The sequence below is a fragment of the Hyalella azteca genome, unplaced genomic scaffold, assembly GCF_000764305.2.
Source record: "Hyalella azteca isolate HAZT.00-mixed unplaced genomic scaffold, Hazt_2.0.2 contig12168, whole genome shotgun sequence".
NCBI classification, from domain to species: domain Eukaryota; kingdom Metazoa; phylum Arthropoda; class Malacostraca; order Amphipoda; family Hyalellidae; genus Hyalella; species Hyalella azteca.
Window position 1 is genome coordinate 13,680 of NW_025942132.1, and position 13,828 is coordinate 27,507.

General features: G+C 35.9%; 1 protein-coding gene across 2 annotated transcripts; it reads left to right on the plus strand.

The window, feature by feature from the left end:
• Window positions 1-768: 768 nt before the first annotated feature.
• LOC108681261 (ATP-dependent RNA helicase DDX51) lies at window positions 769-13,642 on the plus strand. Of its 2 annotated transcripts, XM_018170277.2 has the most exons (9): window positions 769-1,098; window positions 8,038-8,128; window positions 8,925-9,130; window positions 9,978-10,134; window positions 10,685-10,965; window positions 11,264-11,511; window positions 12,203-12,536; window positions 12,833-12,998; window positions 13,430-13,642. In XM_018170277.2, exons 2-9 carry the CDS (start codon window positions 8,108-8,110, stop codon window positions 13,628-13,630), a joined length of 1,614 nt encoding a protein of 537 aa, XP_018025766.1. In that variant the 5' UTR covers window positions 769-1,098; window positions 8,038-8,107; the 3' UTR covers window positions 13,631-13,642. The 2 variants fall into 2 exon arrangements, with proteins under 2 accessions (XP_018025766.1, XP_018025767.1); XM_018170278.2 differs by lacking the exon at window positions 769-1,098 and having other exon boundaries at window positions 7,942-8,128.
• Window positions 13,643-13,828: the final 186 nt, after the last annotated feature.

Genomic DNA, 13,828 nt, shown 5'->3' on the forward strand with positions numbered 1-13,828 from the left:
ATTTTTAGTTGCTGACAATTTATTATAAGGCATATCTGAATTTACATATAAACGGGCCAATATTATCATGAATAGTTTACTAAACATATATTTAGAAGCTACAGAATAGCAAACATCTGTTAACTTCTCATTATAATATCGTACGACACAATAGGAAAGCAATTGAAATAAATCTATGCACATCATATAAGAGAAAGTGCCACAACTTTTGTGTTGGGGGAAATCTTTATTTTATATCCTAACGGGCACATTTGTTCCCAAAATTTACACTTTACTATATGCATACGATATTGTCAACATTATTGATAATTTGTGATTTATATGTAATTGGCGCATTTTCCAGCTACAAATTTCAATCATTGGATGTAGTAAAATGTTTTCAGTAATTGAGGTACATACGTTTTTCTCAGGCGTGGTGGAGCCATGTTACATACACCTCTTTTTTGGTCAAGCTCAGCCGGCTACTACGCATGAATGCCTGGTGGCAGAGAAACAAAACATGTTCCGTACGCATTCTGAACCTTCAGAGAACACACTTTATTAACAGAAAATAGCTAAATGCAATATCTTTACTTTTACAGCCATTTTTATTAGTTGGGCACAAATGTTCCCGTTCGGCGTTAATGGGTTAAACTGTTTAACTAATATGATACAAAGGCATAGATTGCATGCAATTGGGTCCACATTCATTTGAGCTGGTTAGGAGTTGGATGCTAGCGTATTTTCAAAATCAGCTTCAGGTATGATTTTCAGAAATAATATAAACAGTTAAAAAGTAAATTAATTATGACCATAGAAGAAAATAATTTTGTGTGCTCTGAATCAACTGGTCAAACTCTGAACAACTAATACATCAAGTGCGCTTAATCAAGTCGTATATCAACTCGACTTTTGCATTCAAGTATATCAGCAAGATCTAATGGAACTTTTTTCAGAATCAAGAGTACATCCTTTACCAGCTGCAATGCTGTGAGGCCTCCTCAAGAACTCCTTTGCTTACCGGAGAGTGACGTGTCTCTACTCGCGACCTCGGAAACATTCATGCCGGGCGCAACGCTTATGCAGCCTTCCCAAGGTCTCCCTTGCTCATCGGTGACTGTGAGTGACGAGTCTCTACTGGTGTCAGTAGCGACCTTGTAACTTCTACCAAGCACAACATGTGCTCTTCTTTCAGTAGATTCCTCTTGCTTATCTGTGAGTGACCCGCACAATTAACAACCTTGGGATCTTCTCTGTGTTGCCTGATGTAGCGTTCATACCGATTGCCGAGGCCGATTTCTGACGACCCGCAAACCTGTTTCTAGTTGCATGGAACGGTTTTTTTAAGGTGAAATGCTTTTTTTAAGTGAACCTCTAATCTTAGATTTCCACTCTGGTTGGAGTTGTTCTTGGAAGTTTCCTATAGCACATTCACACATATGGCGAGGTATGGCCATAACCTCTGCTGCAATAATCTGTCCCCTTAGATGTGGTAGGGTGTGAGGGCAAGTGGGCAACTTCTGAACACCCTTTCTTTTAGATGTCTCCAAAGAAAGAAATTGCAAATGCTCAAATCAGGTGATCTCGCAGGCATAGTGGCAAACCAGTGATTTTTTAGAATTAGTTCATTTTTAGTTTCCTCATTTACCCAATATTTAAGCCAATATCTTATGTTTGATGATGCTGGTACCCACGATACTTTTCTGGTCTACTTATAGGACTTAAAATTGAACTTGGAGAGTCTAAAAAACTCTCTGCTTTGCTACTATGCTCGCAGGCCACTGTAAATCGCCCCTCAGAGACACCAGACGTCCAGAAAACATGTGTCTCAAAACATTGAGTGACATTCGGGCTGTGTGAGCTGTAGTCCCATCCTGCTGGAACCACACGTCTCCCAATGCTTCATTCTCAACAATTTTTTCCAGCCTGGGCTGCAAGAAATTTTGCAACATTGCAGCATAGCGTTCGGAATTCACTGTCATGGTTACTCCCTCCTCTGAGAACGACTCCAACAGTGTGTTGCAGCTAACGGCCCCCATCTTTCAGATATTGTTTTCAAAACATAAGTATTCTAAATGGTATGCTATGCTAACCTCTAGGAAAATAAACTTTCTTCTTTATGTACCTCCATTACTCTTTTATTTTGCCTCAAAACTGCTCAATCAGTTCTGCCCCACCCTGTATATTGAGAGGTTGAGATTGTATTGACCTTTTAGGCAATTAGAAAGATTTTCCACCCTAATATGAGTATTATAATTAAAATATTTAATTTCAATCTTTAAATATGTGAATTTAAAACTAGAAACAATACAATTACAATTATAAAACTATATATAAAATAATTGAATGCAGTGAATGGAAATAAAATTTTGGAATTGTGCGCATGTTTATTTCAAACAGTGTTAGCTTTTTTTCCATAACTTAAGTCTTGCTTCAAGTCATTTGAGGTTTGTTTGGTTATCATTCAGTTTATGTTTTTGGTATTGGTTTATTGGTCTGAATTAAATGGGAACAGTGCAGTCAGTCAATCAGTCACTACTAGTCGGTGTGTATAGAGGGTAAAGTCAGGTAGATTTATGGGACATAAAACTAGTAGATCTATTGATAGTGCTGTGCACTGTGCTATCAGCTACCTATCTGTTGTGTGACTCTTCAATGTTAAGAAGATCTGCATTACTGAAGTGTTTTTGTATATTGAAGCCAGTTTAATGGTCAATATTTAGCTTGTTACCTTGTTCCATACAAACTTTACAAAGCTAATGAATGGACTTGTCAATAATTGTTTACTCAAAAGTACCTGAGTGGTAAACACAACCTTGGCCTCTTGGCCATTATTGAAGGCAATAAGTGCCCTTTTAGCCATCCATTATGATCCATATACTATTATTGTTAGTAGGCTAATTGCCACATAAAAAATAACCTTTAAAAATGAAAAGAAAAACTGAAAAATAAAAAAAATCATAAAAAAATAAAAAAATCATTGATTTTTTATTTTTTTGATTTAAAAAAAAAAATAAAAAAAATCATCAACCCTGGAGCCTTGAGATTTCATACCTAGTAAAATTATATGATATTAGAATTAGAGCCACAATAACTAAGAAAAAAGTAGGACTTTTCCCAACTACAGTAAGTGCAATAAAAACTGGCACCTAAAAAAAGTGAAATTCATCTACAAAGCCTAATAAAGGTGAAATAAAAAATAACCTTAAAATTTGTTTTAATACTTAGTCATTTGACCTTTTGGCTTCAGGACCCTCTCAAGGCAATTTGGCATACTCCTGGCTAAGTTTTCAAAATAGTAAACATCCATCTCCTGAATCCAGACTCATTTTATTTCCTTCTTTAATTCTGGAAGTGATGTCAAATTCACAATTCTCAGCTTACTCTTCATGTGTTTCCATGCATTTTCAATAGGATTAAAATCAGGGCTATTTCCACACCATTCCAGGACCTCAATACCCTTCTCTGCTAGGAAAGTCTTCACTTAACCCATTAATGACGAGAATTATTTTTTTGATTTTTTTTTTGTTCCTTGTGAGAATATTATCATTTGTGATGGTAATATGTAAAAATATGTTCATATATTTATTTTTCGTTCTGTGCGAAAAATTATAGCTTGGTTCCATATGGAACTGCTCGGCATTAACATAACGTTTCTGCAAACAACACTGTTACCTATAGTAAATCATTCAGAATGAATAGAAAGGTTGTCCATTTTACGAATGTTTGTGGGCGCGTTGTCCACATTGTTTGCATATGCAGTGCTTCTGATGTCTTTTTGCTGGCCGATGTTGTTGATTGCTGTATTGCACTTCATCAAGGATCAAAGTAGAAGGGTGCACTATACATCCTGTTTTTTTATTTAGGGTCTCCTGTATTATTGCTTTTCCTAACCAACCTTTTTGATAAGTCATTGCAATAGCCATTCTTTTTTTTCAAAAGTTTAAGAGAAACCAAATTAAACCAAAATAGATCTTACATATAATATGTTAGCCTAGTACAAATTGCATCATGTTTGTGGGACCAATCTATGTTCCAGCCCATGAATAAGTTACTTTTTCTATTAGATCCACCGAATGGCTTCAATTGCAGAAAATATATCGTCTGATTTATCTGCTGCCCTAAGTTTATAACTAAATCTCACGGGCTAGCCACGTATATGTCATAGCATAAGGTGGCCATGTCAACCGCAGTTGACTTTCTTCTCTGTTGATCAGGGTTGGCGATTTTTTTGATTTTTTTAAAAAAATCAAAAAAATCAAAAATCAATGATTTATTTGATTTTTTCATGATTTTTTTGATTTATTTGATTTTTTTGATTTTTTTCAACTTTTTTGTCTATTTGAAGTGTTATTTTTTTATGTTGCAGTTAGCCTACTAACAATAACAGTATATGGATCATAATGGATGGCTAAAAAGGGCACTTATTGCCTTCAATAATGGCCAACAGGCCATGGTGGTGTTTACCACTTAGGGATTTTTGGGTAAACAAAACTCTACCTCTATACACACCAACTAGTAGTGACTGTAGCTGATAGCACAGTGCACAGCACTATCAATAGATCTACTAGTTTTATGTCCTATAAATTTACCAGACTCTACCCGCTATACACACCGACTAGTAGTGACTGAGTGACTGACTGCACTGTTCCCATTTAATTCAGACCAATAAACCAATACTAAACATAAACTGAATGATAACCAAACAAACCTCATACGACTTGAAACGACACTTGAGTTATGAGAAAATCTAATACTGTTTGAAATGAACATGTGCCCAATTCAAATATTTTATATCCATTCACTGCATTAAATTATTATTATATATAGTCATATTATTGTAATTGTTCTGTTTCTAGTTTTAAATTCACATATTTAAAGATTGAAATTAAATATTTTAATTAGAATACTCATAGGTATTAGGGTGGAAAATCTATCTAATTGCCTAAAAGGTCAATACAATCTCAACCTCCCAATATACAGGGTGGAGGAGAACCGATTGAGCAGTTTTGAGGTAAAATAAAAGAGTAATGGAGGTACATAAAGAAGAAAGTTTATTTTCCTAGAGGTTAGCATAATATACCATTTAGAATACTAATGTTATGAAAACAATATCTGAAAGATGGGGGCTGTTAGCTGCAACACACTGTTGGAGTCATTCTTGGAGGAGGGAGTAACCGTGATAGTGAATTCCGATCACTGTGCTGCAATGTTGCGAAATTTCTTGCAGTCCATGATGGAAAACATTGTTGAAAATGAAGCATTGGGAGACGTGTGGTTCCAGCAGGATGGGGCTACAGCTCACACAGCCCGAATGTCACTCAATGTTTTGAAACGCATGTTTTGCGGATGTCTGGTTTCTCATAGGGGTGATTTGCAGTGGCCTGCAAGGTCACCTGATTTGAGCATTTGCAATTTCTTTCTTTGGGGACATCTAAAAGAAAGGGTGTTCAGAAGTCACCCTCACACCCTACCACAGCTAAGGGAACGGATTATTGCAGCAGAGGTTATGGCCATACCTCGCCATATGTGTGAACGCGCTGTAGAAAACTTCCGAGAACGACTCAAACAGTGTGATGCAGCTAACAAACGCCATTTTCCTGATATTGTTTTCAAAACATAAGTATTTTAAATGGTATGTTATGCTAATGTTGAGGAAAATAAACTTTTTTCTTTATGTATCTCCATTACTCCTTTATTTTGCCCCAAAACTGTTCAATCAGTTCTGCCCCACCCTGTATAAGCTAGCTAACACATTTAAATTGTATATTGTAATATATAACAAATAGTCAAATAGTTAAAGACTACTTATAGCCTTATAAGAATTAGCTAAGCTGCTAGCTACGTACAATGTACTGCACACTTGATGCCTCTGTACCAAAAACATTCAATTTATTTGAACCTAATACACACTAAAGGCAACAAGTTTATATACCAATTTGTCATTCATAGTACATTTATGCTAAACCATGAATAACAATACCTCAATATAAATTAAAGACTGCCACTCAATATATTTAAATATATGAAAAAATCAAATAAATCAAAAAAATAAAAAAAATCATGATTTTTTTTATAAAAAAATCAAGTGATTTAATCACATGATTTAATCATTTCGATTTAATCATTGCCAACCCTGCTGTTGATAGTCATTGTTTTAACATTTGGTGATTACTGTTTCTACAATGACTATTCTTGATAGGCGAGCGATATTGCTAGTGGCTGCCTCATCTGAGTTATCTAAATCTCAGTCTGTTTCGTTTGTTGCTGCTTCTGTGAAAGTTTCAATTGCAACTATTTGATCTTCGTGCTATTCTTCTCTCGAATCTCAATTATCTGCCATAAATACAATTAAAAAATCTGCCATAAATACAATTAAAAAAAAGTGACTCGGGATGAAAAATCGTATAGTGTAACGTACCTACTTCCTAATATTTCAACTTTTGGGTTATATACTCCTAACAGCTCTAAAGATAACAGTTCAGTAATAAATAACAGAAAAACTGTGGCTCTAAGATCTAAATAAATAATTTCTAAATCCAAACAAATTTTTGAAAGACAGTGCGTAACTATATCACAAAGTAATCAACTGGGAAAATGAGATGACCGGAATGCTTACACTACTGCCGAGCGGTTCCATTTGGAACCAGGCAAAATATTTCATGATCTACATGACATTAGAAACATTATATCACGTAATACCATATGCAGAATTAAAAGTACTCTCTTTATCGATAAAATTCTGCATCTAACTTATAAGTAATAAATTTTTAGAACAAACTACTTAGGTACCATTCTCTGCAATGATGTCAAGCCCTTCTGTCTGACACCTGATACTTACAATCTTTTAATGTTAACTGAGCAGGAATTAGTCGGCGCAGCAGAACCAAACGTTGTCAGAACACGTCCAAGATGTGTATCAAACCTACGCATCCACTAGTATATTGATTTGACCATGCAATTTTATTATGAATCCGTTTTTTTCCGCTGGTTCCAAATGGAACCGCTCGGCATTAATGGGTTAATTGGACATGTGGCAGCAAGCCTTGTCATGCATGAAAATTTATGTTCCATGAATTTTATAGGGCAGCAGCAAATGATCTTTTAAACACTCAATTTAGCAATTGCCATTCATTGTACGTTTTTTGGGAGGAAATACAGACCCCCTATACACATTAGGCCACTGCAATAGTCCCAAACCATTACAGATTCAGTATGCTTCACAATTTCTGATATTTACTTTTGGGCAAAAGGGTGAGAGTCACTAGGTCTACTGACCCTTTCTCTTTGGTTGGGAAACATCTGAAACATGCTGTCGTTGCACCACATCACTTTTAACCATTGCTCAGGTGTCCAATGACAATAATGATGGGCAAAATCCATTCTTTGCTTCACCATATGGGCATTGAGAAAGGGTTTTTGTGCCGCAACCCGGCAAGGTAGGCCTAGGTCTTTCTGCAGGCGATGCTGCACCGTATGGACAGATACCTGCTGAAGCAACATCAGTAAATTTTTTTTACACTGCAAGGACCCTCAAGATGGACCTATGGCTCCTCCCTGTACTTTCACAAATGTTTAAAACAATCACTTTTTCTTCATGTAATATCAATACTCCCTTTTCCACAAGTGAGATGTCTTTAGGGGATATTATAATTAATTGCAATTTCACAGGGACGTTTATTAAAAAAATGTGTTTTCACTGAAAAAATCGGTACTAGTGCGTATCAAAACGTGCGCCTGCTACAAACACAAATTGCAACTGGCATATCGACAAGTGACTGGCATCACTCATCAGGGTCTTGGTAGTTGCCAGAAGCCTCTTTAAGTAGATTGCAATATTTACAGCATCTGAAATGCAAATTAAATTGACCGCACCAAAACAGTGAAAATGGATGGAAGGGTGCCAGTTTTTATTGTACTATCTGTACTATGTACCTGAGATAAAGGTGAGCTTACTGAGCTAGCCTACTAGTTCTATCATTTTTGTGCACACTCGATCTAACATTTTGTAAGATGATTAAATGATATTTTCTGGTGACAAAATTTCTTCAATTTCAGGTATCATTTATTGATTAAAATCTTGGATTTGGACCTCCAGATTTTGAGAAGGCAATCCAAACATTATAATATGGTGCATTCTCAAGATAAGGTAAGATCATTTATTGTGGAGCTTCCTAATTTGTATGTAATCATAAAATTAATTTTTGTGTATCAACCTTACCATGTAAGCTTCATAACATTTATACCGTACCTACTTGGTCATCTTCGTGAAAGTTATCTTTTAATGAATGTATATCAAAGTCTCACCTCATGGTAATCATGCATGGGTGTCGCTGCTGTTAAGTTGCCTCAAAGTAAAGGAAGTGATTAATTTATTCATCAGTTTAAATATTACATAATCTGTGAAGATGTGATGTGTGTGTGATGTTATTTAACATTTTATATGAATGATTATGATTTTCATTGATTTAATGATATGATTATTTATAGATGATTTATGAGTATTTAACTTTTTATATGAAAATATTAAATTACATATGCAATTTCTTTGAATTATCAGGGTCAAGAATTTTGGAGATATGATAGTGCAAGTATTTGTAGTTTGTCAGTGTTTTTCAGTATCAATGAGTTGTTATGGTAATTTTGTTAGCTATAAATCCAGTTCCATTGATGTTTTATGATCTTCAAAGCTATCATGCCTGAGGTAGGGTGCACTGTTGAGGTTCCTGAGGAACCAATCTGCAGATCTTGGGTTCAAGGCTGTAAATGCCAGTCATGAATTCAACTGTATCTCCTGTACAGTTGACTAATATATGCAAGCATCATTGGCTAAAATGTCTTTGATTCGTTTTGCTTTTGGTAGCTTTTTTGACAGCTTCAAATATCATGTACCTACTTCATTTACAATATAATTGCAAAACTAAAACATAATTTTCTTGTCTTAGGTTGAGCGTGTACTTCCATACTGGCTATCCAATCCTCGGCCGCTTGGACAGGATTTACAAAATGACAGCTGTTCAGTGATGGACATGCCCTGGCTTGACCAAGCCCTGGTTGGCAGACTCAAGCAGAAAGGCATACATCGTTTCTTCCCTGTGCAAAAAGCCATTATTCCTGAAATTTGGGCACAAGAGGCTGAAAATGAATCTTGGTTTGTGCATATATCAATTTTTTTTAGAGAGAAATTATGAAGCAGTTAGTTATTAAATGGTTAGAAATGTAGCTTAAATTTTGCAACATATAAGTATGTATTAAGTTGTATAGTACCATCAACTGGGGTGACTTTGGCCACCAGGGGTAACTTCGGCCACCACTACAACAGAAACAAATGGCAGCAAAACAAAATAATAAATGTTGGCCAAAGTCGCCCCAGTCACTTTGGTCAACGTTTATTATTTTGTTTTGCTGCCACTTGTTTCTCATGTAGTGGTGGCTGAAGTCACCTCCAGTGGCCGAAGTCACCTCCAGTGGCCGAAGTCACCATAGTTTACAGTACCTAAAATATTTGGTCAGGAGATAGCTATAGTAGCTTTTTTGAAGGGGTTTATCTCTGTGTGCATATGATTGTTTACTCATTTTGTCAGGTCATTTTGTTTACTCATGATGACAAATGTGTGTGTAGTATTGAATGCCATAGCATTGTTGATTTTTAACTTGAAAGATACGGTATTTCATGTATATTCTGTTGAAAAAATACTGGATTATTATTATGAGTAATTAAAAAAATACTTTGGATTCCTCAATAAATTTGGTCAAATAAAGTTGTGATTTATTTTTCTGTTTAATCAAATGTATACACTTTCTTTAGTTTTTTCTTAATAATTTTTTTTGTTATTATGTTTAATTTTTAATGGTATCTTAGAAGCCTTTATGAGACTGTATGGATCAAAGAACAATTTGATTAAATTTATTTTGTTATTCACTTATCTATTGAATGAAAAATTTGTGTTGGAACAATGGGCTCAATTTTTCCTGTTTGCCTGACACTATATTTTCAGGGTGTGTCCAAACGATCTGTGTGTGTCTGCCATGACTGGCAGTGGCAAGACTCTGGCTTATGTTCTGCCCATCCTTCACTGTTTGAAGCCTCTCGCCAAGCTCCCCAAGAAGATAAGAGCTCTTGTTGTGCTACCTACTGGGCCCCTTGCTCTACAGGTAGAGAATAATTGAACCACTAACTGCCTATGAAAATCTATAATACGTAGTTATTAATAGTACTCTTTGCAACTGATGTAAAGATTAATTCAACTCATCAGGGTTAGATGATCTGACCTCATTTGCTAATCCTGTGTATTTATTGTGGAGTTTATGACCTTGGAGTTTATGCAATGAATGGACAAGGAGGCGTGGTTAGAGATTTTTGAGGTTTTGGGAGAGTAATTCGTGATTTTCTGTAAAAAATTTGCAAGAAATTTCTCTAGAACTGACCAATATTACTGGCATTGAGTTTGGTCTTAACTTGCATGAAGTGAAGTCTGAAGACAACAAGTGGCCTTAAGAGTAGCGGCATCCAGAAAACTCTGTTTAAACTACTTAGTTGAACAAAGCGTACATAATTATGAATAAGAAGTTTGTTATCCTCTTTAAGAGTATTTTGTAAATTTACTAAATATTTTAACCTGTAACTAAGAACTGTAGTATTAAATTTTAGTAAATGTTACATAACACAACATGGATTTTTATAATGAATTGATTGTTCTTTCAGTCAGTGAAGGTATTCAGGGACTACAGTGATTGTATGGGCCTGAAAGTTGGCACTGCAATTGGGCTTGAGTCGCTACGTCAAGAGCAAAGTGAGCTGGTCCGCAGACTGGAGCCCTGGGAACAGAATATGGTCAAGAGTGGACACTATGGGGTACTTGGCCCTCCTAAGCCTGGCTCAGACCCAGTCACGCACTGTGTTCTGGTGGATATAATTGTGGCTACACCTGATCGGCTGAAAGATCATGTTGCTCATACCCCGTCTTTTGATCTCTCTCATCTAAGGTGACCTTCTAGGATTTAATTACCTATGTGTACTTCTACCAATTTATTTGTCTAATAATTTTTTCAACTCTCATTAATTTAATTTTTCTGTTAGGTATATTTTACACCATACACTGAATTTTGCAACTTCTGCTGTACATATTTGAATGCAAATGACATCTTCATTAAAATCAGCATTGATAGATCCTTTATAAGTAATTCACAGCTCATTGATACCGGCACAACGTCTGCAAAACTTCATAATGATAATTAATAATGATAATTGATCTATTTTAATGATAATTTTTCTATTTTTCAGATTCGTTGTTTTTGATGAAGCTGATCGATTGATGAGTGGCGATGGAGGCCACTGGCTCAACAGCATCGTGAACACTATTGAAACTCAACAACAACCAAACCAGAAGCGCTTCTCTACGATCTTCTCTCCTCCCGAGCCTAAAGCCATGAAGCTTCTCTTTTCTGCAACGCTCTCTTGCAACGCCGAGACCTTGCAGGTCATCAGGCTGCACAATCCTGTGCTGTACTCTACGGATCTTGCATATCCTAGTAAGTTTTCTTTTAACACGTTGACTACGAAGTGGTACATATGCGTACCACGAAATGTATTTCTCCAGGACGTAGTGATACATAATTAAGGTTGCCTAAAATCGGCCAAATCCGAGAACGAAAAAGGCCAAAAAAAGGCCGATATACTAGTTTATTTGTAGCTTCTGCTATACAAATTCCATTTATTTTCTTTTTGCAGTATTTAAAATTTACTTAGGAAGTACCCCTATCATAAATTTTAGCTGGCCAACGCAATTGAGAAAAACTAAATCACGGAATTTGTCCGGAAAAAATGACCGTCTGGCAAAACTGTTTAAAAACGGTACTAAAATTGAAATAATAGTACAAGATGAAGCAATCGTAGTCAACGTGTTGAAGGAATTAATCTCGCTCGATTTAGTATGTACACAATTCATTTTACCTACTCTAAAGATCTGTGTGCACCGTATTCTGCTGGTTAGCCAACAATAATGTTTTTTAGCTCTGCTAAAATGTGTAATTGCTCACTCAATGTAAACTTGTTTGTATACCATTTTACGTACGTATATATGCTGTTCACTCTTACTGACATACTTCTGTGCTCAGGATGAATTGCGAATTCGGATCTTATGTTTAATTTCTTATTTATGCTTATTTCGGTGCTTTATTACTTAGCTCAAATTCCATGTCAACTAAATGTGCAAAATTTCAGACCGGCATCGGGGAAAGCAAGCAAACGGAAATTATTCAGCTCGTGCAAAATCTACAGCAGCAGCAACTACTACACACTCAGTGCCGAGCTCCCTCACTGAACAGTACATTGTCTGTGAGCTGGACCTACGTCCCTTACTGCTACATCACCTCATCCTCACGCATCATTGGAAACGTGTACTCGTTTTCACAAACAGAAAGGAAACTTCTCATAAATTGGCTTTAACTTTGCAAAACTTGTCTGCTGACGGCTACAGAGTTGCGGAGTTCTCATCTAAAATTGGCAAACTTCAGGCAAATATTATTCGAAAGTTCCACAAAGGCGACATTCAAGTGTGAGTTTTATAGTGTTCATTTATCTCCAGCTATTTCTATCAATGCCAAAACGAGTAGGAATTTCTTCTCTTACTGCACTTTAAGAAACTTTGACTCATTGCTCTTCAATGATTTATGTTCATCAATCTAGCTGAGAGCGTTGAAAATTTCCAACCTCATGAACACTTATTGTAATGATAATCTATCGAGTAAATAATATTGTAATCTATCGTGCGAGTAAATGTGTAATATTGCAATCTATCTAGCGTGCGAGTAAATTTTCGACGTCAGTTACCAATTTTTTCGTTGCTTGCAGGTTGGTATCGACTGACAGCCTGTCTCGAGGCATGGACTTCTCTGAAGTGAGCGTAGTGGTGAACTATGACCGCACCGAGAAGTACACCACCTACCTTCACCGGATCGGCAGAACTGCTCGTGCTGGCAAACCCGGTTTAGCTTTATCACTTATCAGGCTTGTCCAGGTGTGTTAGCATCCTCACGAAATCTTTCTTTTATTATTACACTTGTTTTCTTAAACATCTACGTATTAGACTTAAATGAAGTTTACTGACTTTAAAATCGTCAGACCTTTCGTTGTGACGTTGTTTAAAACAATAAACGTTGTTTATGTCTGAACAATGAATTTAGAACTTTGTGTAGGTCTGACAATGACTGCATAGCATCTAGTTATTGATTCAATCAGATGACGAAAGCAGTTTATTTCTCTATTTATTTTAAAACAACGCTTATAGGAATTAATTATTGCTTATACCATCCTCAGAATAGTTTCCTTACTTCCATATGAACTGTGCATGATATAAAATTATATATTTTAATCTCCAACATAGATTAAAAATCAACTGGTATAGATATTATGCTCCATCGTGATCAACTCGGCCTTTTATACTTCTAGGTTCATGAATTTAAGAAGATGGTAAAACAGCACTCAACCCACAAAGTCACTGAATTAACTGTCGACACCAAAGAACTTCACCCGTACGAAGAACTCTACAAAGAAGCTCTGAGACTTCTCAAACAAAACGTTATTCAAGAGAAACGCACCAGCGCCAAACGTCTCAAAAAACATGTTGTTGGCTTGAAAAGTAAATCTTAACATGAGTCTATGTATTCATAGTTTTATTTTTCCCTCTTTGATCGATTTGTACGAATAGACGTACTCCTACAACTTGATCATTATGATCATATCGGCTAATATTGTCTATCTTTGCGTCAAACATAAGTTTGCTTCCATCAGCTATGATGTATTTTGGGTAATGGACGTAACATGCAGTCTTTATCTCTGTTTATTACG